Here is a 27,729-nt window from a genome sequence, read left to right on the forward strand (position 1 = left end):
GTCACTTACTTTCCCCCTGCACTGTGGATGATGGGCGGTACAGATGTGTTATTAGTTACATTACAGAGGGGGTCACTTACTTTCCTCCTGCACTGTGGATGATGGGCAGTACAGATGTGTTATTAGTTACAGAGGGGGTCACTTACTTTCCCCCTGCACTGTGGATGATGGGCGGTACAGATGTGTTATTAGTGATATTACATAGGGGGTCACTTACTTTCCCCCTGCACTGTGGATGATGGGCGGTACAGATGTGTTATTAGTTACATTACATAGGGGGTCACTTACTTTCCCCCTGCACTGTGGATGATGGGCGGTACAGATGTGTTATTAGTTACATTACAGAGGGGGTCACTTACTTTCCCCCTGAACTGTGGATGATGGGCGGTACAGATGTGTTATTAGTGACATTACATAGGGGGTCACTTACTTTCCCCCTGCACTGTGGATGATGGGCGGTACAGATGTGTTATTAGTGACATTACATAGGGGGGCACTTACTTTCGCCCTGCACTGTGGATGATGGGCGGTACAGATGTGTTATTAGTTACATTACAGAGGGGGTCACTTACTTTTGCACTTAATATTGAATAATCCAGTTGCGACCTATGGAATGGTTGTGCCAAATTTCAAGTTTATACAATGTTGGGAAGTCAGTCAGGTAGGTAGTCAGTCAGTCAGGTAGGAAGTCAGTCAGGTAGGAAGTCAGTCAGGTAGGTAGTCAGTCAGGGCTTTTGCCTTTAAATATATAGATGACCTCCTCAGGACTACAGCCGGCCTTCCCCGTCGCTCACACGGCTCCTCACACTCCAGTGTCAGCTCGATGCGGGCCTTCCCGCCCTTTTCCTCTTCAGCCAATAGGGAAGTGCCTAATGTGATGGGCGGGCTTCACTCTGCTGAGGTTCCGGCTTTCCTGTGGAAGTGGCGGTGTACTATTGGCGGCCGTGTGACCAACCAATGACAGGCCAGCACGCCGCGGCTGTGGGCTGTAGGGAGTCGGCATGGGGCATGTATTTGTGAGCATCCAGGCCGTGATTGTAAGAGTGTGTGAGCAGGTGAGCGGCGCGTAGTGATCCGGCCGGAGGTGTGTGAGTGGCGCGCAGTGATCTTCCCGAGGAGTGTGTACCAGGCGGGGGCTCCGAGCCGGGCGTGCAGGCTGTCATGGGCTTCTTGTGGAGCGCGCTGCTCGTTCTTCTGCTGCCGCTGGCCGTGTTCAGTGAGGTCGGCGGTCCAGGTGAGGCTCGCTGCACACTTACCGTAGTACCACCTACCTTGGACGGGTCTGTTCTCTGTGGAACATAGAGCTACATATCAAGCTGCATCTCCACGGAGTGTGCTGGCCGAGAGCAGCGGCGCTGTGAGGAGGGGCAGCTGGGACAGTTATGGTAGACTTGCTCCTATATGCCAGTTTCCTAGAAGTTTCCCGCTAGTGCCGCCCGCCCTGCAGAGCTCACCCCCAGTGGCATCGCCCCACAGATGGGCACCTGCCTGCTTCCGGCTGCCCTCTTCTCATCGGCGTTCTGATGCGAGTCGCTGCGTGTAAATGGCGCTGCTGCTATTCTAAGCCCACTTTATGTAGAGCGATTATCATGCCAATCGCAGTTTGCCCGGTAATTGTGCGGCGTACGGCCGGGTCCTCACGGGACGGAAATCTTGCGGCTCGGCCGCACCGGAAAAACGCGATATTTCCAAGAGATCAGCGCAGCTTCAAACCCACCGCCTTCAGCTGCAGGTATTAGGCCTCATGTCCACGGGGAAAATCAGGCCCGCTCCGGATTCTCCATGTAGAATCTGCAGTGGGTCCCTCCTGCCCCGCGGACATGAGCGCTGAAAATAAGAATTAACTCACCTCTCGCCCGCTCCGGATCTTCCCTTCGCCGCGGCTTCATCTTCTCTGCGTCGCGGCCGGATCTACTTTCTTTGGCCCGGCGGATGCGCAGGGTACACCGGTTGCGTGCCACACGCATGCGCCGGCCCAAAGAAAAAAGATCCGGCCGCAGCGGAGGGAAGATCCGGAGCAGGTGAGTAAATTCCGATTTTTGTCTCCCGCGGATCCAGACGGCTTCCATAGGCTTCAATAGAAGCCCGCAGGAGCCGTCCCCGCGGGAGACCCGCATGAAAATGGAGCATGTCCGAATTTTTTCATGCTCCATTTTTAAAAAAATCACTTTTATTGACCATCCACGGGTATTTATCTACCCGCAGGTGGTCAATGCATCCCTATGGGGTGCGGATCCGCGGGCAGGAGAAGAGTTATAATCCGCTGCGGATTTTAATTCTTCTTTTGCCCGTGGACATGAGGCCTTAGAGCGGCTTCGCCTCCTGCATCTCCGCTGCGACCATCTCTGCCCATAGAGAGGAGCGAGGCCGCTGCGGAAATGAAGAAAGAATGGACGTGCTCCGTCTGCTTTCTGCGCCGCATGTCACTTTCAGTGCGGGTTGGCCGCAGCGCGGGCATGAGATTTTTGCAAAATCTCGTCTACTTTGCTGGCTAATCCTGGGATTAGGAGCCACGGGCGGAATTGGCGTGAGGACAGTCCGCACAGAGATTCTGTCCCGTGTAAACCCAGCCTTAGGCCGGTCTCACACGGTCGGATCGGATTCCTCATGCGGCGTCCGCGTGGATATGTTTTAGTCCGTATTGAGGATGGTGTGGACGGTTCGCCATCGGCCATGCGCAGTACAGATCCCCCCTCCTTCCTTGTACCGTCACCAGGCGATGACGCAGGTACCAGTGACCTATCCGCAGTGTTAGTTGTGGATAGGCCGCAGGTGGGCGGCTTTGATTGACCTCAATGGGAGCCGTCTGCAAAATTCGCACAAGAATAGCGCATGCTGCAGTTTTATTTCTGAATTGCTGTCCGTTCGTGTGAGCGAGCGCGCCAATGCTCTATTCTTGTTAATGGATGCGGAATTCCCATAGATCACGATTGCAGATTCCGCAATCCAAATCCGGTGTTGTTAGGCCTCCTGTCCACGGGCGATTCTTCATTGCGTTCTCCGCGACGATAATCCGTGTGCGGGTAACGCATGAAACGCTTTCCATAGGATAACTATGGAAAGCGCGGCCTGATGCGCACAAGCAGAAATCCTCTGCAATTTTTGCACTCGCGTATAAAAATCGCGGCATACTGCAATTTTCCGTGATGAGCCTATGGTAGGTTCATCATAAAAAAACCGCGGTGACTGTAAGTGTTCTCCTGCGGCGGAAATCCGCTTGCCTTAAAATGCACCGCCCGTAGACAGCAGCCTTAGACTGGCATAAATGCATCCAGCGAGGCACCGATCAGCGGTAAATCACGGGCCAGATCTTTCATGCAGACCATTAAAGCATGGCGGGTCTGTCACTGCGTCCTTTTGTGACAGCGAGCGCATTGAAGTCTCATAAATCTGCTCAGATGTTTGTATTGTAAGATCAGGAAGATGTGTGATGGTCACTACCTGTGACAGCGGGGTCTTACTGCGCTGTCTGGGGGCTTCAGACATCTGTGGTCACAGGCAGTTTATAGACCTCCTATGGAGCGCAGAGTAGTTACGGGAACAGCTCTCAGATGAAGGCTTCCATCTGCTTGTAGCAATTGGTGGGGGTCTCGCACACAGACCCCCACTGATCAACACTTCTGATGTGTCTCTGTGACATGTATGAAGAGCGGTACAGGGCAGCCAAGTGGAGGTGCAACCAGATCACACCCGGCAAGATGTGCGTCTTTATTCACCCTCATACAGATAGACAACGTTTCAACTGCACACTGTAGTCTTTAAGGAAGACTTTGCATATCTGTGTGTGAAGAAATAAAGAGGCAGATCTTGCCGGATGTGATCTGATTGCGCCTCCACCTTTCTGCCCTGCACCTCTCTTCTTACATTTGGTGTGCTTGGATCCTGCCTATTACAGGGCGTGCATTGGGCACCGCTCCCCTGAGGAGGTATCTGCATGTGTGCTGTCGAATAGAAGATACCCCCTGGGATGTCTCTGCGACACGGCAGAAGTTTCTAAAAAGTAGAGTGACCCTTTCACAATTTATCCTTGCAGCGCGAAACCCTTTCCCACCTGCAGTGCAAGGGTCTTCAGTGGAAACCCGTATGCTTGACTAAGGGCTTAAACACATGACCGTGTTTGCGGAGCTTTTTGTGTCCATGAAAATTTTCGTGCAGTGTTAAAATACGCAATGGGAAGAAGACAAGCTGGTAGGAGACCTTTGGGTTTGGCATCCATGTGGATATTATGGTGGCACTTACCACCTACCTCAACATAGTTGCAGATGGAGTCCACCTTCACATGGCATCGGTATTCCCCATGGCAGTGGCCTCTATAACTAGGATTATGCACCGTGCCACTCTTCTGGCACTCTGCAAAACCTTGTGGAAACGTGTGAGGAGCAGGAGAGTTTAAGGTGTCCACGGCCTCTAAATCCTCTAAAAGGCCAACTCATAGATACCACAGTACTGTCTGTTGAAAAGTGTCTCTCGGACCTTAAAGGGGTTGTCCCGCGGCAGCAAGTGGGGTTATACACTTCTGTATGGCCATATTAATGCACTTTGTAATATACATCGTGCATTAAATATGAGGCATACAGAAGTTATACACTTACCCCCTCTGGTGCTGGCGTCCCCGTCTCCATGGCTCCGACCAAAGCCGCCTTCTCCCTGGATTAGACGCGCTTGCGCTTTCTGTCCGGCTCCGGCGTGCTCGCGCCGCACAGGGCTTCTGCTTCTGTTTTAGAGTGAAATCCACAGGAAACACTTCACAATCCTCTGATCCGTGTGAAACAAGCGCTGGAGGATCAGAATTTTAGGGAAGTGATTTATGCAAAAAAGCCTCGCATCTGCAGGTAAAGCACGGTGACTAGCGTGGCATCGGGCCGGGTTTTGCACTCGACCTTGTGAAGGTAGCCTCAGTCACACATTTGCTGCGTGTGAATTTCTGCTAATAAATATTGCTTCATCCAGTGTTCAGATACAAATCCTCTAAGTACCGAATATACCATGTGTTCCCCTATGAAAGGTCAGCCTAGTGCGCTCAGGACTACACACTTGTGCTGTATACAGCGGCTGATGTAACTGGTTCGTATGTGTAAAATATACAAAATTTAAGTGCTGTTAGTAAACTTTTATCGTTTTATTTCAGAAACCTCACTCGAAAACGAAGAGGTTAAAGAAGAAAATGGCGTCTTGGTGCTAAATGATGCAAATTTCGATACTTTTATGCTAGACAAAGACACTGTACTTGTAGAATTTTATGCACCATGGTAAGTAACTGCTGATGTTGTCTATTAGGAAAAACTGTATATTATCTATGTAATTACTACATAGAATGGTGGAGTTGGAAGAGACCTCCGGGGTCATCGGGTCCAACCCCCTGCTCAGTGCAGGATCACTAAATCATCCCAGACAGATGTCTGTCCAGTCTCTAAACACTTCCATTGAGGGAGAACTCCCCACCTCCCGTGGTAACCTGTTCCACTCATTGATCCCCCTCACTGTCTAATATCTAATCTGTGTCTCCTCCCTCTGTTTCATCCCATTGCTTCTAGTCTTTCCTTGTGCAGATGAGAATAGGGCTGATCCCTCTGCACTGCGGCAACCTGTTCCACTCATTGATCCTCCTCACTGTTAATATCTAATCTATGTCTCCTCCCTTTCAGTTTCATCCCATTGCTTCTAGTCTTTCCTTGTGCAGATGAGAATAGGGCTGATCCCTCTGCACTGTGACAGCCCCTTCAGATATTTGTAGACCGCTATTAAGTCTCCTCTTAGCCTTCTCTTCTGCAAGTTAAACATTCCCAGACCCTTTAACTGTTCCACATAGGACATGATTTGCAGACCGCTCACCATCTTGGTAACTCTCCTCTGGACTTGCTCCAGTTTGTCGATGTCCTTTTTTTTTTTTTTTTTTTTAAACTGGAGTGCTCAGAACTGGACACAGTACTCCAGATGAGGTCTGACTAATGAAGAGTAGAGGGGATAATGACCTCACGTGGCGGAACACCCTCTCATTTTATTTATCCATCGACGTCGCTGTATGAGGCTTGTTTTTTGCGGGACGAGTTGTATTTTTTAATGGTGCTATTTAATGTACCATATAATGTACTGAAAAACTTTAAAAAAATTCTAAGTGGAATAAAATGAAAAAGAAACGACATTCTGCCATCTTTCGGTGCGTCTTGTTTCTACGGTGCACAAAATGCAACAAAAATGACATAACTATTCTTTTTTTCTGTCATTACGATTACTACAATACCAAACGTGTGTGTGTGTGTGTGTGTGTGTATTCCTGTACTACTTTTATTTTTTTTCAAAGACATGAAAATTTTTTTCAATAATTTTCTGCCGCCATCTTCTGCGTAGAATAACTTTCATTTTTCCATCAACGTAGTTGTGCGAGGGCTCATTTTTTGTGAGACATCCCCCTTCCCTGTCATGGGAATGGCTTGATAGGCAGTCTGCTAAGGCAGCCCTGGGGCCTTTCTGAAGGCACCTGGCTGCCATGACACCTGCACGGCTCCCTGCGATCTCACACAGGGGGGTGGCCGTATGGGACCCCCGAACATCGTTCAGGGCAATGTAAATGCTGCTGTCAGAATTGACATCGGCATTTAAAGTGTTTATAGCACTGATCAGCCGCGTGGCTAATTGCAGCTATTGCCCGTGGGTGTCAGCTGTAATAAACAACTGATGCCTGCGCTGTGTGAAGGAAGGTCGACCTGCGATCTCTCCATACATACCCCAACACTGCAGGATGTAAATGTATGTTAGCTGCGGACGAACCGTGAATTGGACCGCTTGCACTGATTTCAATGGAAGCCGTCTGTGCGGTAACCAGTCTGAAATGGAGCATGCTGTGATGTGATTTGATTTGTGGAAATCAAATCCGCATGCTTGAATTGAGGTGCGGGCGCCCATATTTCCCTACGGGCAGTTTGAACTACTGATCATCCACACAGGTGCCCCACTCGGATTTCGCCGTTCAAATCTGCTGTGGACATTGGGCCTGAAAGCTCTCAGTTGATGATTTTGAAAGTTAATTTTGCGAAATGAGATACAAGAATCTCAGAAATTATTATATAAATATGTATGTTTTCTGTATCGTATCGCATTGGGTGCCATGCAGGAAAACATCGCGAACATAAATGAACCCATACAAAAGAATGGGCTTTGTATTTGTGCGATATTTCTGTTTTTTGCAACGCACAAATCTCGCACAATTTTCTCGCCAGTGTGAAGGAGCCCTTACACTATAACCCAAAGGAATAAAGAAGTTGTGTAGGATAAACAGAACTAAAAACACACAAGAATCTCAATACTCAGTCTTAAAAATGCAAAAAATATTTCAGATTTTAAAGTTCACTGAAGTTTTGTTCTCATGGGCGGGGATTTATTTGTTTATTAAAAAAAAAATATTTAACTGGAAAAAGCTTGACTTGGCAGAGTGCTTATTTTTGTATTTCAAGTTCTGCGACTGTCATTGAAAATGAAAATTATGTCATGGAAAATGTTTGCTTTTGATTGATTCCATCAGACTCCTGGATGAGACCTGTTAAAGCCGTTCTGGCAGATGTTTTATCCTCTCTCTCCATAACGGATCAGAAGGATTGAAATTTGAGCAGAACCTTTAAAAGCATAACTTTTAGTTCTCTTACTCTTGTTTTACTTTAGAATCTTTATTCTGGTCTTTCATTAACTGCATATTAAAAAGCACATTTTTTTTTCTTCTTTTTGGCACTCCTCCTTACGCCATGTGTTAGGTGTGGGCACTGCAAGCAGTTCGCGCCGGAGTACGAAAAGATTGCAGGAACCTTAAAGGAAAATGATCCACCTATACCCGTTGCTAAAGTAGATGCCACAGAAGCCCCAAAGCTTGCTGAAAAGTATGACATTGCTGGATATCCTACAATAAAGATCTTCAAGAAAGGCCAGCCTGTTGACTATGAAGATTCACGAACAGAAGAAGGTAAGTTGTTGCCATTTTCATAATTGGTGTCATTTTTGCATATTATATTGTACTAGAGATGCAGTTTCTTTAAACATTCTATATCCATTGCAAAAGAAAAGCGCCCGTTCTTGGTGTTTACCTACGTGTTTCACGGGACTTTAATTTTTCTAACCTGAATGTTTTTGTAGAGGTGGGGGGGGGGGGGGATACGAATTGCGGATTCTGCGAGTGGAAGAAAAGTCGCAGCATGCTCTGTTTTAGCGCAGATGGCCTCGATTGAGGTCTGTGAATGCGTTCGATCTGCAGCCCATACACAATTAACAGAAGGCAGAATTGAGAAGGGGAGATTTCAAATGAGCGCTCTAATGCTGCTTAAGTTGTTGACTGCTTGCAAGTCTTTTTTTTTTTCCTTTTTTTTTCCCCCACAAGAATGATATGCAGTCTATACCCATATATATATATGTGTGTGAAAACCACACACATACACGACTATTTACAATCAATCGCAGGTCTTCCGCTGCTGATAACTGCAAGTGAAATCTGTCCTCTGTATGACACCCCCCCCCCCCCCCCGACCTGAGCTATGACCCCCGACCTGAGCCACCAAGGTGCGGTTTTTTTTTTGTGTTTTTTTTTTAATATCTCTAATCAAAGAGGAAAGTGGAGGAGGACAATGAGAAGGAAGGAACTTAGTGTCTAGCGCTGTTGACTTGTAGTTTTTGGGGTTCTAGGTACACATTGAACTGTGCACAATCTGCGTGGAATTTGTATATTTTTATTCTTCTCTGAAGAGTTCAATGACTGGCTGAGCGCTGCCTGTGATTGGCTGAGCAGGCCGCTGTCATTCAATGACTGGCTGAGCACTTAGCCAATCAGACACAGCACTTTCAGCAGACGGAGATGGTCCTGTGCCGCCATGATAACCATCTTTCGATTCCATCTTGAGGGGTTGGCGGGGGGGGGGGGGGCTGTGTGGGACTCCTGGACTCTGAGCAGGGCATTTTAAAGGGTTTACAGCTGTGATCAATATTAGTGCTGATCATGGCTGTGAGCCATCAGACAACTGGTACCCGCTATTTATGAAGTGAGATTTGCTCCCAATCTCGCTAATAAAAATCCCGGCGCAGTAGGATATTCGCCCACACCCATAAGCGTCTCCGGTTTAAGGCTAAAATTTTTCCCTAATGGTTTAAGAATAGACTTAAGGTGACTAAGTTATGTGACAAATATATTTATATACGACAAATTCAAAATCTCCAATTCGGGAGATTTCTCTTTATTTTAATATGTTTAGGCAATTTAAGGGGTTTTCCTACATTAAGATATTGAAAACCTATCCTCATAGGTCATCAATATTGGATTGTTGGGGGTCTGCCTTTTGGGAGCCTCAACAAATCAGCTAATTGAAAATGGTGGTAACTGCATGACTCTCAAATCTTGCCATGTGCTTAAAGGGGTTTTAGCAAAAAATCTATACTCTCCTATTCCTCCCTAAGCAGACTCCTTACCACATCTTCTCTTCGCTGATCTTCTCCAGTCCTCCAGGTCACCTCTTCTCCTCCAGCCGGACGGATCCTCCTGTTATTATAAAGTGTGAATTCTTCTTCCTACCTGGCAATGTGCACTACGTCCCTGTGACGTAGCGTTCACTGGGTAGGAAGGAATGCTGATCTATTGCAGAGACCGCGCACGAGACGTCTCTGCAGTAGCTCGGCGCTCCCTGTAGGGCTGTGAAAGCTGCGTCACTAGTGACGTAGCATACATTGCCGGGCAGGAAGAAGAATGCCTGTGAATGGACGCTTCATCACAGGAAGCAGAAGAACCAGCCAGCTGGAGGGAAGGTTACACCCCCTCACACCCCCCCCTTCCCCCACTTCCTTGCAGGATACAGGAGGGGGATGTGACACCACCAGGATTGCAGGAGACACTAGAAGATCAGCAGGGAGAAGATGAGGTAAGTAGACTGTCTGGGCAGGAATAGGGGAGTATAAAACGTATGTGTTTTTCTTTTTTTTTTTTAAGGTCAGGAACCCCTTTAATCTTTCCCCACTCTTCCAGTCAGTCATAACATTAAAGGGGTTGTGCCAAGATATCAAGTTATCCGCTATAAGCGAGTATGACTGTTTGAACCCCTACCAATCCCAAAGCTTCCTGGCTGAATGGAGCGGCGTCCATGGGTCTGCTGCATTCATTTCAGCGGGAGCCTTGGAGATTTCTAAGTGCTTGTATTGTCTTTGTGGCCTTGGCAACCAACCACAACACGGCTCTCATCTTGTATTTAGCTGCTGAAAAAAATCTGGTAATTTGTTGCTAAGGACTTGAGTAACCGTGTTTATAGTCAAGAAGTCACGTGGGGTTACACTTAAAGTAATCTTCTCTACTGTACTTTGGGTGTGTATGTATGTGTTTGTTTGGTTTTTTTTTTTTTGCAAATATATTTTTAAGTCAAGTTCTATATTCTTTAATTTTTCAGCAATAGTAGCTAAAGCGAAAGAGGTTTCGGATCCGAATTGGACAATACCACCTGAAACAACAATAGTATTGACAAACGCAAACTTCGATGAGGTGGTAGAAACTGCAGATATCATACTAGTTGAATTTTATGCACCATGGTAAGCACCATTAAAGTGAAATATACATTTAAAAGGAATGTATCATTACTTTAAAAAAAACATAAAGCTATAACTTTGTACTTTATGCAGCTTTTTTTTCTGGTTTGCTGCGTGCATAATAACATTTTCACTTATTTTATGGGGACAGCCAACGTCTATATAGAATTGGTGTTCTGGGATTGGCAGCTATGTGGATTGCTGTACAGCAGGTGTAACAGAATAGAAGCAGATGCTTCCTCCTCTCCATCCTGTCCTGAGAGAGGGAGACTGTCTATCTCCTCCTTCCACTGCAATACATAGTGGGGATGTGGATTGCTGTACTGCAAGTGTGTATTCACCATGTGAGGAAACTGCAGGGGAGTTCCCGAGGACAATTGTATCATCATTATTAACAATACACATCCTTATGGGAAAAATGTGGAGCTGGCAGTAATGGGGGTGGGGGATTCCAATGACTCCCCGATCCAGCCTAGAACTTACCTCCTCGTAGAAGCTGATCAGGTTGGTTTGACAGGAACGATCTCTCATAAACCCATGCTGATACGGAGTTATACAGCTATTTTCCTTGAGGTCCTCCGGGATGGCATCTCTTAGGCCTCATGTCATGGAGAAAATGGAATTTAAAAATCTGTGCAGGTCTCCTGCGCTCATAGGGAAACATTGGACGGCTGCAGGTAATTAAATACCTGCAGATGTCATTTTCCTCCAGCGTGTAGATCGCACACGGGGGTAAACAACTGCAGCAGGCTCCATTTTCTGTGGTTTTGCCTCACGGACTGCCTCTATTGAGGCTAATGGAAGCCGTTCGCGACGCGCGGCACAGGCGCAGCTGACACTACTTCCATGCCGCGGGAAAGCAGGACATTTAAAAAAGAAAAAAAAGCAAACCCTGCGCATGCATTGGTGTCCTGAGCACATCCGCTGTGCAGAAGTAAGAAGATCCAGCTGCGACGGAGGAGACCCGCACCACGTCTGGCCAGGTGATTAAATGTATTTTTTTGGCCTAGTGTCTGTGGGTATGGCTGGAAACGGCCATGCGCAGACTACCTGTGCGGCGCGAGCACGCTGGAGCGGCCCCATTCAGCGGGACAGAAGAGCAGACTGCGCAAGCGCGTCTAATCGAGGCAGAAGAAGGCTTCGGTCGGCGCCATGGAGACGCAGACGCCAACACCGGAGGGGGTAAGTGTATAACTTCTGTATGTCCAATATTTAATGCACGATGTATATTACAAAGTGCATTTATATGGCCATACAGAAGTGCTTAACACCACTTGCTGCGGCGGGACAACCCCTTTAAACGAGCATGCTCGCTCATCTCTAGTTGGGAGCCAAAGGACATTCCTGTCTGGTACCTTTTTAATGATAGTGATCCGTTGATTTGAACTCTTGCTATTGGATAATTGTGTTTCTACAGGACCATAATCCAATTTAGAAACCGGGGACCCATGCCTATTTTTCGCAGGGTGGCCTCTAAGAACCCTGTCAAAAGCTTTCTCCGTGTCTATTACCAGCACACTTAGGAGATCGCCAGAGATGCAGGCCCGAGAAATTAGCGATATTGATTTAATGGTATTCTCTTGCTTCATGTCCTGGAACGAAGCCTATTTATTCTTTATTTATCAAGGAGGGTGTTATGGGTGCCGAACAAGATGCCAGGTTCTTGGAGTATAGTTTAAAGATATGTACTGAAAGTTACAATAAGAAAAGAAGTCTGTTCCTGGTTTCTGTGGTACTAGTATGACTGCCTGGAGAGCTTGGCGGGGAAAAGGGTAGGATTTGGATATGGCATTGAATGCTTTAAGCAAAATTGTAGGCAGTGTGTTCCCGCAGTCTGAACCCATCAGGTCCAGGGCTTTTGCCGACTTTCCCCCCACCCCCTTAATCTATTCCTGCTCGGTGAAGTCGTGTTTTAATTGTTTGTGTGATTGTCTAAGTAAGGGGTAATGTTTTGTCGTTTGTGTTCCTCTGTATTCCCTTTAGTGTCGTATAGGTTTTGGTAATACATTTGGAAGTTTTCCAAGATTTCTGAGGTTGAGTGAAGTAGGCTGTTATAATGCAAATTAATGGAGAAAGTTTATGGGGCGGATGTTGTGGGGTTAATTCCTCTGGTCAACCAGTGACCACATTGTTGTCATATTCGTAGAACTCACTCCTAACTGTCTCTATAACGTAAGGTGACATTTAGCAGAGAGTTTACACATGACTTAAGGATACGCTCGGTCGCGGTAAGTACTACGCTGCCATGACGTAACCTTATGCCCTGTGGCGTTAAGGGGTTAAACACTCCTCCAACCTTCTAGCCATCTTCTTATCCTGGACCCCCATACTACCATCCAACCCCTACATCTACCCCAGCGAGTGCTCAGTGAGCAGCAAATTACTTCCCATGTTGTCAGTGGATCTCGGTATTACAAGCTGAGGATCTGGGGTCTGGGCTTCCAAATGACTGGTCAAGGACCGCATGCATGGCATAAGATGTATACTGGACGGCATTGTCAATCATGGGGATCATACAGATAGATTAGATGACAGTAGTAGATGCAAAAATTCAAGTAGATAAACAATAATAAAATACAAATAACTTTCCCAGAGTCCCTGACTCAAGTCACTAATCCCAAATCGCGCACTTATGACACAGGACAGTTATGTCAGCCACACACGCTCACTTGGGTTTGATAAAATGCTTACCTGTTCTTCCTCACATTTTGAATTCCACAGGTGCAATTTATAAGACCCTGGTTGAGTAACCCCCACCCCTAACTACTCACCTGTGCAAAACAATGGAGACTGCAACCCATAAACAGACTATATGTGCTTTTAATGTAGCCATGCTTATCAGTATAACCCACCAGTATCCTCAGCACAATGTATTTAACCTTTAGGAAGAAAAGACAATGTAGCACAATGTGTTGGCTAAACGAACACTGCGTGACTTGATGTAAAACAGACAAATGCAGATTGAATAGGGAAATATACACTCAGCAATTCCACTAATCCCAAGTCACGTTTGGTTCCTTGAGGGAAGGTCTGATGTGCGCTCAGACCCCCCTGGGCATACAAGAAAGCGGTGTAAGGGCTCCTTCCCACGGACGGATTTCCGCCGCGTAATTCGCGGCGGAAATCCGCTGCGTTGCCCGCAACTATTAGGTTCTATTGAACCTAATAGCTCAGGGCTCACGGTGCGGAATTTCGCACCGTGAAATCACCCGTCCTCACCCGCGGCATGCTTTATTTGCCGCGGGTGTATGCGCGGACGGCTTCCATTGCAGTCAATGGAAGCCCTCCGTTCACGCTTTCTTCCGCTGTAGCACAGCGGAAGATAGCGTAAAATCGCCTCTCCGCCTACCGCCGAAGCGTCATGTGGGAGCGAGCACGCCGGATCCGCAGGTAAGTTTGGGGGTCTCTGGGGGGGGGGGGGGGGGGGGGCACCGTGACAGGCTCCGCCGCGAAATTCCGCAGCGGAGCCCGTCACGGCCGTGTGCAGCCGGCCTAATAGTCTTTGCTGGTTTCCCATGAATTACTGAATCGGGACCATTTAGGTGTAGAAATGCATAGTTTTATTTACTGGAAAAACTAAATGCAGATAGTGTAACACGTTTCAGAGTAGGGGTCTCCTTTAACAAGCACATAAATAACACTATCCCTGTTTTATTTATTTATTTATTTCAATAAATAAAACCTACAGTATGTATTACTACACCTAAATAGACTTGATCCAGTAATTCTTGGGATGCCAACAAAGACTTTATTATACTTCTTTCTTGGATGACATTGGGGATCTGGGCGCACATCGGACCCTTCCTCAAGTACGTACCCATTTAGTTTATTACACCTAATTCCAGACACTTCCTTGACCGTCTGAAGCAGGAATTTGTTTTTGTCCTTGCTATTTGCATATCCAGTGAACCCAGAGTATTTTGGGCCTGTTGTTGCACTTTCTCCCTTCTGGATGTCTCTTTGGCAAAGCGTCATATCAATTGTGGCTATGTCTGCAGGGAGCAGATCTGGGAGGGGAGTATGGGGTCTTTGGGGGGGGGGGGGGGCGATATTCCGCTGGTGGAGTCAGTCACGGCCGTGGGCATAAGCCCTTAGGCGTTGCATTTAGGTCCAAAATAGTTTTGTTGACTAAAACAAATGTTTAAAGTTCTGGAAGCTGTAGTCCTTTTATCCCCTACGAACTATAATTTGGCATTGCTCCAATCGTGCTGCCATAACTGGACAATGTGGAATATAGGCATTCTATCCTGCCGTTTGGTTTCAATGAGTCCATCATAATAGCAACTCTACTTTCCAGATAGATATTATATATAATTTTTTTTTTTCCCTCTGGGTATACACGTGAAGAAATGTATGAATTGTTTTGATAAATCTTATATCTGTTTCCAGTGTAGTTATTGGAAAAACACTGGAGGTGGGTGGGAGGGGCCTTCAAACAGGAACAGAAATATAGTCCTCCGATGGACTCAAGGAAACCAAATTAACGGTAAGATATTTCTATATTTCTCATCCTTTGCATTGAGGGGCCACAGCTAAGACCATGGGTATAGTTACTGCAACTAGGGGGAGGGCTCTAAGCCAAACAGATTGGACTGGGGAGAATCATTGGCTCATGTAACAATAACCAGGGCTATAGTGTTCTTCTATGATGAAGAGGAGAAAGGACTTTCAAGCACTCAAACACAGGAGAAACTTGGGGCCAAGAAGAAGTCTGGTTGAACACCCCCCTCCTGGCCACAACCCCACTTTGGATAAATATATAGACTCCTTTAGACATGAGGTGCAGTCTACTAGACCGGACAAGAAGAAATAGGAAGCATTTAATATCAATATTCAGAAAAGGGTCAACTATACACTGAAAAAAACAAGGAGAGCACCATTAGGCCTGCGGGGATAAAGGGGGCGCTATAGTCCTCATGAATACATCAGACTACATTAAAGAAGCTGATGGGACACCAGATACTACAGCCAACTGGAACAAGATCTGACTTGGAAATATGTGAGGAAATTAAGAAGGGTCTTGAGAAGGCTGTCGGCTCCACACAATTTTTGGATTTAACACCAGAAAACCCAAGGGTTGGAACATTCTGCATGCTTCCCAAGCTACACAAAGCTGGCAACCCAGGAAGGCCAATTATCTCCGGTGTAGGAACCCATACTGAAAAAAAAAAACTCAGGATGGTTAGAAGGTGTCCTCAAACCACTGGTGGGAAATGCAACCAGCTACTTCCAGGACACAGCGGACCTACTGAAAAAACTTTCAACCGTAGGTCCACTCCCAGATGGCACAATCCTGGCCTCCATGAATGGGGAGTCCCTATACTCTTAATATCCCACACAAAGATGGACTGACCGCCTGCCAGGCACACCTTAAGGTCAGTAGTGTTGCCTCTGAAATGGGGTTGCAACTCACAAGATTCAGCCTCGCACACAATCATTTCTCCTTTGGTAAAGAAATGATCCTGCAACTCACTGGAACCGCCAGGCAGTAAAATGGCACCGCAATATGCCAACCTTTTCATGGCAAAACTGGAGTGACTTTCTGGCCTCCTGCCCCAGCAAAGCATTGGCCTACTTCCGCGACATTGACATAATCATCTGGACCAACACCGAACAAGAACTAATTAAATCTCATTAGAGAATCAATGCATTCCACCCCACCATAAACTTGACATTAAGCTACTCGTATACAGAAAACAACCTAATATAATAATTACCAAACCTTTGTTTCGTTTTATGCACAATCACACATGATACTAACTGATGGCTGCTGGTCACATCTCATTGCTACCACCATTTGCCCCTTTATTTTAAATATCATTTTGAATAATAAAGTATTCTGAACCGGATGGACATCTTATCTTTCAGTCTAACATATGATGTTACCATGTATATATTGCTCTTTCCAAAGTGTGTGATACTTTGCTACATAAAAGGCCGGTATATAAAATGAGAATGCTTAATGAAACTGCAATGACAATTTAAGCTTATCGGCATTCTATTACTAGTCTAATACTTGTTTGTGCTGATCCTTTAATTCTGGATAGGTGTGGACATTGCAAAAAGCTTGCCCCAGAATATGAAAAAGCTGCACAGGAGCTTAGTAAGCGAACGCCAGCAATACCACTTGCAAAAGTTGATGCCACTGCCGAGGCTGACCTGGCTACAAGGTACAATGTGACTGGATATCCCACACTGAAGATCTTTCGTAAGGGGAAGGCGTATGATTATAATGGACCAAGAGAGAAACATGGCAAGTGAAAAATGTACTGTATAATTTAATGCATCTCTTACTGTAGATCTGTGTGTGCCCTGCTGCAGCACTATGTGCACAACGTCTTCTCTAACCCTATGGTCTTCTTATCCCATCGCTAATAAGGCTGCCTGTCTTCAGGTGGTGCGACATACCGAACCGATGCCAGGGAGCGTTTTGTCATTGCGATTTTCTGTGATGAACCTATCTTTAATGATGGGTTCATCGCGGAAAATAGTGGCATGATGCGATTTTTAGACGCAAGCGTTTTTTTTCCCTTTCTTTTCCTGCTCATGTACATCGGGCTGCGCTTTCTATAGTTATGCTATGGAAAGCATTCACTACATTACCCACATGCAGATTATCGCAGTGGGTAACGCAGTAAAATATCACCTATGGACAAGAGGCCTAAATTGTAAGTTCCTGTTGGCAGCATCCTCTGCCTCTCCATTTGTAACTCATTTAGTCTGATTTCATATGTAATGTAATTAAACCCCTGTTTTCAGAAGTACAGCGCTCTAGAATATGAAATGAGCATGACTGTAGCTCTACCAGCTCTTAAATAAGCTTCACTGCTTAGACAAATGTTTGCATACTGGTGGTTGGTATCTGTGGGCAACACTGGCAGTTGGAACAGTCAGCACTTTGCATGCTTCACTAACAAAGTCTCCTCCTCCCCACCCAAAAGTGTAGTGATGCGCTTGAGATCCTCCTGTGGAATGGGAGGAAATGTGTTGGTATAACTTATAAATGGACGCTATCAAAACTGTAGCTGTATTGTGGGTTGCACAGCTCAGAGATGCCACCTGTCGGGCGCAGCAGTCAAAACATTTATTTGAACACACATGTTCAGCTTGAACATTGGCATGCATACATTGTTTACATTTAACATGTTCACCACTAAAACTTCAGTCTGCAACAACTTATCTTTACTACTTTTATTTTTAGTTATTTTGCTTATTAAACCTTTTTTTTTTTTTTTTTTTTTTTTTTTTTAATTTCTATTAGGAATTATTGACTTTATGATTGAACAGGCTGGTCCCCCATCAACTTTAGTGCAAACTGTAAAACAAGTGCAGGAGCACTTGAGAGATGGAAGTGATGCTACAGTTATCGGAGTCTTCAGAGACGGCCAGGAAAAGCTATTTCAGACTTACCAGAATGCAGGTTAGTGGATACATGCAAGAAGAGGAGAAAACTTTTCTTTTTATAGGTTATGGTTTGCCTGGCCGAATGCAGTGTGGTGTGCTTGGTCGGATTCATGTTTGTTTGGGCCCTCGGGTGATGGCCTCGTTACCCACCACCACTTCTTTTTCCAGTATGCCACGGCACGCAGTAGTAAAACTGCATCAGTGTATTCCAGTGTTTTCATTACAGCTCATTTACCATAAGATCAAAATAACATGTTAACAACATTATGAGTCGTTATGATTTTGTCAATACTATTTGTGGGTCTTGCTGAAATAACGATTCAAGAAACTTGGTATACCAAAGCATTATTGGCAACCCATCATGCTGTATTGACGTTTTTACCAAGTGCAACTACAACTCCCAGCATGACCTGAACAATGGTAAGGAAATGCTGAGAAACTAGTTTCACAAGCTAGAATGCAGCCGGCCTTACAGATGAACGCAGTACTGATGTGACCCAGTCAGAGACCGGATACACAAGCACACGGAGTCACTAACGGGTGATGGTCAATGGGATCGTTTCTTCTCCATCTGATGCCTGCCTGTTATACGGTCGTTCGGTGTTTAGGCATGCAGACGATAGACTATAAACAAATTGGTTTGTTCAGTCTCTGTGGCATTTACACCAAACAATAACGGTTCAGACTCTCGCTGGATCGTGGCAATCTGAATGATTATCGGACAGAGTAAAGGGGACCTTTTTTATATGGCCTGTCCAGGAATTCTGGACGGTGGGCAACCCTAAGTGTTATGTAAAGTTAATGTATCAGAAAAATGCCTATTGTTTAAATTGGCAGAGGCCATTTTGAGATTGCTTTATCTGTATCAAACCCAATACCAATTATCTGTTTGTTTTTGATTAACTTTTTAAGTGGGGAAAGTTGATTTTTGTCTTTCCCATTTAAAATTTAACGATGGTCCTCACCACTCAATTGTTTTTTGCTATTGGGCAATTAACATTCCCTTTGTGCCTAAAACTCATCAACTTCAATTTGGTATAATTCAGGCTGTTTTGTTGGAGCATTTTGGTGTTTTAAAAGCCAAGTGTCTTCTCTTTAAAACCAAAGCTCTGTCTGCAATATAGCTGGATATATGACGACTTGGGGCTCATGCCTACGAGCGTCGCAGGATCCGCCTGCGGATATACGCCATGGGAGTATCACGTTTAAAAACAAAAGTGCCTGCTGGTGATCACGTATTTCTATGGCATCCCTTATGCTATGTTAATGGAGACCTCCCGTGGCATAAATCCCCCGGAAATGGAACATGCCGCGATGCATCTCCCGCTGCGGAAATCTGCAGTAGAATTCCGCATGTGAGCATTGCCAGGCAGAAAAACTACTGGGTTAAATAGAACACAATAGCTGTAGAAATCCGTCCGTGGGCATTCACCCGTAGGCTGCTGAAATGCCACTCTGCAAAGACGTAAATGTGTCCTCGGCAGAGAGCTAAACAGGATGCCAAATCACTTCTATGAAGTAAATATTCGAATGATTTATATGAAGACAAATCATAAATATGGCCATTATGTCAATTTTCTGTTTAACCTTTATTTCAGCAAATGCTTTAAGAGAAGATTTCAAGTTTTACCATGCCTTCAGCTCAGACATTGCCAGTTTCCTGAAGGTGCAGCCCGGACAGCTTGTAGTCATGCATCCTGACAGATTTCAGTCGAAGTATGAAGCGAAAAAACACCTCTTTAAAATTAATGTAAGTTTTATGTAGTGATTCCAATATTTTTTTGTAAATGCCTTATTAGTTTTGGACTTTTGTATTCATTTTTTGTTCCGTGTCCAATGCAAGGATTATGCAAGTTGTGTGAAATGCACAGAATTATTGCTGTTGTAGTATCAGCCGCTCGCCCTGTTTGCATCAGCGTTGGGCCTCTTTCACACAGGCGACAGCGATCTCGCCGTTACAAAATCGCGGCAATATTACAACTTTGTCCCTGCAAAATTGTAGTGTCAGCAATGCGTGTGTTTTATTTTTTTTGTGAAAAATCATGCAACGCTGCTGTCTGCGATAAAATCATGCAATTTTATCATGAGAAGGATAAGCCCTTACCACTTAGCTCATACCATAATAACAAAAAAAAGGAATACCGTATATACCGGCGTATAAGACGACTTTTGAACCCCGAAAAATCTGCTCTGAAGTCGGGGGTCGTCTTATGCGCCGGTAATACAAAAAACAAAAGTGTAAAAAAAAAAAAAAAAAATCATTACTCACCTCCCCCGGCGTTCTGTCGTGCTCCGGCAGGATGTCGCTCGCTCCTTGTCCCCGGCGCAGCATTGCTTTCTGAATGCGGGGCTTGGAATCCCCGCCTCCAGAAAGCTAATACACACGCCGTCAGCCAGTTACAGCCATTCAATGACATAATTGAATGGCTGTGATTGGCTAAAACATACGTGGCGCCAGCCAATCACACTATTCAATGACAGCATTGAATGGCTGTCATTGGCTGAAGGCGCACGTGGCTTCAGCCAATCACACCCATTCAATGATGTCATTGAATAGTGTGATTGGCTGAAGCCACGTGCGCCTTCAGCCAATCACAGCCATTCAATGCTGTCATTGAATGGCTGTAACTGGCTGACGGCGTGTGTATTAGCTTTCTGGAGGCGGGGATTCCAAGCCCCGCATTCAGAAAGCAATGCTGTGCCGGGGACGAGGAGCGAGCGACATCCTGCCGGAGCGCGACAGAACACCGGGGGAGGTGAGTAATGATTTTTTTTTTTTTTTTTTACACTATATTACCGGCGTATAAGGTGAAAGTTGGGGGGTCGTCTTATACGCCCCGTCGCCTTATACGCCGGTATATACGGTACTTGCCTAAAAGGCTCAGTCTGGGTCCTCCCGCTGCTCTCTGGAGCTCCGCCGGGCATCTTGCAGTCCTCGTTAACCCACATAAGATCACTTCATGGCTCTGATTGGCTGAGCAGCGCCTAGGCTTCCTGGAGGCGGGATGTATGAATCCAGCAACCAGGAAGTGATCTTATGTGGGTGAACGAGGTATGCAGAACGCCTGAGGGAGCTCCGGAGAGCAGCGGGAGGGCTTGGACCGAGCCTGCTAGGTAAGTACTCCTCTATTTATGCATTGAAGTGCAGCTAGTGCTTAGTTTTGAGGTAGGGCTTATTTTGTAATGTGATAGTCGTATTGCACGAAAGCCACGATTTGGTGCGATGTGACAAAAATGAAGGCTTCATAGGGTAATATGGGCTACTAAAAAAATTGCGGCATTGTAGAGCATGCCACAATTTTTTATTTTTTTTTTCTTTCCTCACAAGATAGCATCAGAGAAAACTGCGCTAATGTGAAGGAACTTCTTTCAAAGCATGGGCTTCACATACACACGTTTTCTCGCATCACGGAACAATCATGCAATTTTGTCGCCCGTGGGAAAGCTGCCTTACGGTAACTTATACTATATAGGCTTGCCGGTGTTGGTATGGAGCAACTAAATAAAATTTGGTGTCGGCCTTTTTTTTTTCTTCCATGCATATTTTATTCTGGAACTTTTAAATTTTTTTTACTTATTCCTGTAACTATTTTCTTTACCACCTATGTCCCGCATAACGTCATATAAGACCTCTGCGGACATTCACATGGGTTTTTTTTTTTACTTTTTTTTTTTCACTGTAGCTGGGACATCCATAGGAGCCCCAGTTACAATAGCCACTGGCAGAGTTGATCAGGATCTGCTATGACCCTGTAGCTCTCCTGTAACAAGGCATCCTGGCAGTCACGTGACCACTGACTCACATAGTGGAAGAAACTCTTCCACTTTCACTTTTTAGTACATGGCGCTCATTGATCGCTATGTACCCCTGGAAAGGAGAAGGCAAGAGTGGTTAAAAACCACCTCTCTCTTCTCCTCCGGGTTCTCAGCTGTGACTAACAGTTGACAAACCGACCTGCTCCTGCTTGATTGCAGAAGCAGGGGCTTTAATCCCCCAACGTATTTATTCAATCGGGTGGGATTAAAGCCCAGGACCAAGCGCTGTAAATTTACAGGGTTAAGCATATATCTGATTTTTACCTTTGCTCTGTTTTGGAGGTGGACAAACTGTGAACATTCACATTAGAGGAGTGCCATCTGAGTCATCTGATTTCATTGGCAAGAATGACAATCTGACTTGTATGGGGATGTTGTAACTGTCCCCGGCAGCATATTTGGGTGGTGGAGGGAATTTGTCTAGCGCTTAGGTCAGCAGCATGGTTCAATCCTAGAGGCGGCTGACAGCAGTAAATCTGTATGGAGCTGCAGCTTCTGATTTCTGCCCACAGATCCTGTACAGATGAATATGCTGTCTCCATGTGGGGCTAGGGCCGGGGATTGTATTGGGCAATACAACAGTCCTGTCCCCGGTCCTCGGTTTTACTGCACATGCATATCATACTATGCTCTGCAATAGCGGCCTGCAGGTAACCACTTATCTGGACAAGCTTGCAGTTTATGAAACTAGGATTGAGACTATTCCCTTTATTATAGAAAAGATTTGACTAAATTGAAATGGTTGAGTTTTCAACTTGGTAACTTGTGTTTTGCTTTTTTAGGATTTGACAAAGGAGGAAGATCTGAAGGAGCACGTTCTGAAGAATGCTTTGCCTCTGGTTGGTCATAGAACAAAAGCAAACGAAGCAAAAAGATATACTAAGCGTCCGCTTGTAGTTGTTTATTACACAGTAGATTTCAGTTTTGATCACCGCACTGGTATGTCAATGCTTGTAAATGTGCCTAAACTGTGCAGAAAGTTTACTGGATGCTTTTACACACATGTGAAATTTCAATTTGACTGGAAGATGAAATGTTATCACTTACAATCCAGTCCTGTCAATAGTTACAACTCAAACATTTGGGAATGTATCAAGATATGTTAAAGTTGTGGATCTCACCTTTTTAATTAACACATCTGCAATGGCGCGGTATTCAGCATTTGTAAATCTGAACTAGGTGAGAATGGGTACATTTTCTACTTACCGTTCATTTTTATTGTGTCAAAATATTTTCTAGAACAAACTCTTAGAAATGCTTTAATTTCCAGCCTTACCCGGTTTCCCCGAAAATAAGACGTGTCTTATATTAATTTTTGCTCCCAAATATGCGCTACGTCTTATTTTCAGGGGGTGTCTTATTTCGCCGCGGAAAATCCGTCTTTGGCCGCTAATCCCTCAATTGGCCAGCTTTGTGGACGAAATTTCTCAGAAATCTCGTCCACATGGGACAGCGAATCTGTCACGGCAAAGCTGGGAGAAGCCGGCGTTGTGGTGCGGAATCACCGGCCACAGAAACTGAAAAGCGTGCGGCTAGGTCGCTTCAAAACCTGCAGCTGGAAATACGCTCTGGGAGAACCCAGCCTTAATCACACACAGGTTGCCTGACTCGCACACAGAGCCATAAAAAAATAAGGGCTGTAAAGTAACGTACCTGTCTGCAGACTTAAATTACCGGTACCGTATCACCGACAGAAGGTTCTGTACCACTTGTAATCAGGGATGGTATTGCAGCTTCCGGCCACCAGGCGGAGCTCATCACAGCAGAAACAGAATGTACAGTATGGCATTTTCCGGCCAGCAGGGGGGAGCTCACGACAGTGCACACGTTAGGCACACCAGGGACAGGATAACGGCGGCAGGAGAAGGGATAACGGCAGACTGTCTGCAGATCTACCGATGCATCTGGCAGTAGGAGCCAACGGGGATGGCAGCAGGGGACTGGCTTCTTGACATGCCTGCACATTTACAAGCGATGGCTGCAGAAGGGAACATCGGGATCGGCGGCAGGTGACTGTCTTCATGTCCTGCATGCAGCTGCTCTGCAACGGACGGTGAAGGTGTGGGACAGCGGCGACGGGCTAAAAAGCATCACAGCTGCATGCTCTGGTGTTCTGTTCGGCGGGCATGCTTACATACAAACACACTTTACTATGCCTAACTATCGGGGGTGCCTTATATTTGGGACTTCAAGTGTCTTACTTTCAGGGGGTGCCCTATTTTCGGGAAAACACGGTATACAGCAGAAAAGGGATGAGGGAATGGAGCAGCTTAAAGACGAGATGGTTTGTTGGCACAGAGAGGACAGCCAATGATAAGGAATACCAGAAAAATGTAGTTTTATGAATGAAGAGCAATTGTAATCTGTTTCACTTTTGGTAGTATTTGAAAGTCTAGTATCTGAAAACTACTAACCTGAAAAGTAAATGCATAATACAGAAGGGCAATATGCTGCAGGTGTGATGTCTTATTTAGTGAGATGGTTAAACCTAAATTGGAAAACTGACCATATTCTTTGCACCACTGTTATTAGCACATTGAATACATTAAGCTTAATAATTACAGATACCCAGTATTGGCGAAGCAAAGTGTTGGATGTTGCAAAAGATTTTCCCGAATACACCTTCTGCATTTCTAATGAAGATGATTACGCTTCTGAATTAAAAGACCTTGGATTAGGTGACAGTGGAGAGGAAGTGAATGTTGCAATTCTGGATGCTAATGGTAAAAAATATGTTAAAGACCCCGAAGAGTTTGATTCAGATTCACTTAGAGAGTTTGTGCAGGACTTTAAGAAAGGTAAGCGTTTGATTGCCTTTGTGTGTTTTATCTTCAGAAATTTAATGTTTAAAAGCAAAACCTACAAAGGACGGCTTTACAAAAAATAAATGTAATGGGATGCATATGCTTGGATATTGTAGCAACACTGGCTTAAAAAAAATGTCCGGAGAATCAGACTGTAAAGTTTACTTGAGAACTTATTTTTCATCAAGGAAAAACAAGGCATTTTTAAGACCTTTTTTTTTTTGAAAGCATAACAACAAAATTCATTAGAAATTTAATTGTACATTTAAACTTTTTAAAAATTCTTTATAAGTTTTCCATATAAAACTGCAATTCAACATTTACAGAGTACAAAAACAATGTATGTGTACATACATCTTTAAAATTTCAAAGTATCAGTCACAATATGGGACCAGGTAGGTCCTGACAGTATGTACCTTAACTTGCAGCAAAGGTAGAGAGGGAACATAGAAGGTTTGAGGGAGAGGGAAAAGCAACAAGACAAAAACAACAAAGACTCACAAGACAAAACATCACCTAACTTTTGTTTCCCAAACTTGTCTGTGAAATATTCAAGAATGAAAGAGATAGACAGAAGAGTAAAAACAATTCGGTGTCCCAATAAAATGCCTTCTCCTTAAGAAAGACTATCGTTTATTGAAAATCAGTAGAATCCTATTACAAAAGGAAAAAAGCGTATTTCAGGTTCGCATGCAGCCCAAAGTCTTTTTGCCATTTTTATGTGTAATTTGGAACTTTTTTCCCGCCTCTATTTATTCTTTCGTAGCAAGCAAGCCCATGATTTGGGTGGGATGTAACAATTTTGTCTTTCTGAATGAGCAGGCTACACCTTCACTAGTTTCAGTAAATGTCTAGCCTATAAAACCCTTCTGTGTAATTAAAGCATTTACAATGTTTATCAATATTTCCTTTTGTTTCCATATTAAACTTTTTTGTTTTCTTTTTCTCTAAAACAGGAAAACTCATTCCAGTTTTGAAGTCACAGCCTGTACCCAAAAACAATAAAGGGCCTGTTAAATTAGTAGTTGGAAAAACCTTTGAAGAAATAGTAATGGATAAAAACTCAGACGTACTTATAGAGTTTTATGCACCATGGTGTGGTCATTGCAAAGCACTCGAACCCGTTTACAATGACTTGGGTAAAAAATACCGATCCGCACAAGATCTTGTTATAGCCAAGATGGATGCAACCGTTAATGATATTCCTGTTGACAGATACAAAGTTGAAGGATTTCCAACAATATATTTTGCACCGAAGAACAGAAAATATAACCCAATTCAGTTCCAAGGTCAAGACCGAGATCTAGAAGGTTTTTCCAGATTTATTGAGGAGCACAGGGCAAAGTCAAAAACGAAAGAGGAGCTTTGAAAAATTCCTTGAATCTTTATTTTTGTTTATGTACCAGTGTTACACACAGTTGCTGGATATGTGGGATTCTTGCAAATACAGATAGAAATTGAAGGGGATTTGTAAATGTGTATAGATGCCTTTTTGTAGTTTTTTTTTGATCAAATTTTTTTTTTCTATACAAATTGTGTGCAACTCGTTTTCCTCTTTCAAACAGTTTCCGCCTTACTTTTTTATTTTTATTATGTATTGTGTGATTTATTTTCACAAACAAATTAAATCCTTATGGAATAACTGCCCTGTCATAACTGGTACTGAAATATCAAATGCCTTGATTCAGGAATGATAAACACATTGTACCTGCATTATCCATGCATAATATAAGAATAGCAGTCTGGTGTATGGGATTATACGCCAGATGTGAAACTGCTTCAAACTCATCCAATTACAAGATGAGTCTTAAAGAGGGAGATAATGCAGAAGAACTGCCAATGAAACCTAAAATTATGCATAGTGCTATAACGCAAGTTGAGCTTCATTCATGGTTCTTACAAATGATCAAAGGTAAGAAAAATCTGTGCAAACGCACAATAAGAGAGGTTAGGGCTTTTTTTCGCTTCATGCTTCAGGACCTTACAGATGTAATGAGATGTACGTACATGTGTCATGCGACTTTGTACTTCATTGTTTCATAAAAACAGAACTATACTTGATAGATAATAGAAAAACCTTTTGAGACCGTTAATGGCTATTGTCATCGTTGAAAATGATCTATCTGCAGTGAGAAAATGGAGCTTTCCCTTGCGGCAGTTAATAGATTTATTGGAGCACTTTATGAAAAATAAGTTTGGGAATAAGATCCTTAATCCTTTATAGCTTTTATTGTCCTTATGAATAAAACAGGTACCATTTCTCACATAGTCTGGAACTTCATATCATGCAGTTCTGTAATTATGCAATACTAGCTGATATATCTGGCTTCGTCCGAGTTACTTTGGTATAGGTGTTTACCTTTTGTTCGCACGCAAAATTTTATTAAGTCGTGGTTACTTCAGAGGAACTGAGGAATAGAATCGTAGAGTTGGAAGGGACCTCCAGGGTCATTTGGTCCAACCCCCTGCTCAGAGCAGGAATATAATATGTATACACATAGAGGAGCATTAGATTCTTCTCAGACTGCATGTACCGATGTTCCTCTGCAGAATGTGCCACCACTTCCACTCTCCTCACCTTTTACCCTTAAAGCTAATGCCTGTGTGGCTTGTAGATGGCGGGCTAGCTTGCACTTCTGCCTAGCTCCTGCTATTCCCCACAGAAATTCACCTTCCTAGCACCCTGAGGAGGATCCATTCACCACCATGGGCAAGAGGAAAAGACAGCCCAAGGGCACCAGAGCGGGGGAGACCGAGAACCATGGCATCGGCCGCTTCTTCAGTGCCGCGGCTGTGGCAGACCAGGAGTTGGCAGAACACATGGGAGTGGAGCGCGGGGCTCTCTCTCCTCCGGAGAACACAGATATTCAGCGTTCTCACCCTTCTGGAGAAGCCCTGGAATCCAGCACGCATGGGGGAGGTAAGGAGAGGAGGAACGCACACCGTCCAGATGCTGCACAGCCGGCAAGTATCCAGCAAGCCCTCCTCCCCCCCCCCCCCCCCCCCCCCTTGCCACCCAACAGAGCAACACCACCACATGGCTCCCTCTCTACCAGGGCCATTGAAACGAACCAGGTACTGACTGCTACCTGATCTCAATCCACAGGGGAGGGGGAGACATGCACTCCTACATGTCCTATGCCCCAGGCAGGTCTGGGAGAAG

General features: G+C 44.8%; 1 protein-coding gene across 2 annotated transcripts; it reads left to right on the plus strand.

Moving 5' to 3' along the window:
• The first annotated feature begins 1,031 nt into the window (after positions 1-1,031).
• PDIA4 (protein disulfide isomerase family A member 4) lies at positions 1,032-26,208 on the plus strand. 2 transcript variants are annotated; one of them, XM_066585004.1, is made up of 10 exons: positions 1,032-1,234; positions 5,129-5,249; positions 7,746-7,951; positions 10,407-10,545; positions 16,590-16,795; positions 17,804-17,962; positions 19,545-19,696; positions 22,545-22,701; positions 24,327-24,560; positions 25,523-26,208. In XM_066585004.1, the coding sequence occupies exons 1-10, from the start codon at positions 1,162-1,164 to the stop codon at positions 25,933-25,935; spliced, it is 1,860 nt and encodes a 619-aa protein (XP_066441101.1). In that variant the 5' UTR covers positions 1,032-1,161; the 3' UTR covers positions 25,936-26,208. The 2 variants fall into 2 exon arrangements, with proteins under 2 accessions (XP_066441101.1, XP_066441102.1); XM_066585005.1 differs by having other exon boundaries at positions 1,033-1,055.
• The last annotated feature ends 1,521 nt before the right edge of the window (positions 26,209-27,729 follow it).

This window comes from Eleutherodactylus coqui, chromosome 12 (genome assembly GCF_035609145.1).
Source record: "Eleutherodactylus coqui strain aEleCoq1 chromosome 12, aEleCoq1.hap1, whole genome shotgun sequence".
Taxonomy (NCBI): Eukaryota; Metazoa; Chordata; class Amphibia; order Anura; family Eleutherodactylidae; genus Eleutherodactylus; species Eleutherodactylus coqui.

What these genes read in the sequence shown, in the direction of transcription:
- PDIA4 (XM_066585004.1), top strand. Translation starts at nt 1,162, where the DNA reads ATGGGCTTCTTGTGGAGCGCGCTGCTCGTTCTTCTGCTGCCGCTGGCC. An exon ending in TGGACCAAGAGAGAAACATG is followed by an intron (nt 16,796 to 17,803) that starts GCAAGTGAAAAA and finishes AATTTCTATTAG; the next exon opens with GAATTATTGACTTTATGATT. An exon ending in TGTGCAGGACTTTAAGAAAG is followed by an intron (nt 24,561 to 25,522) that starts GTAAGCGTTTGA and finishes TCTCTAAAACAG; the next exon opens with GAAAACTCATTCCAGTTTTG.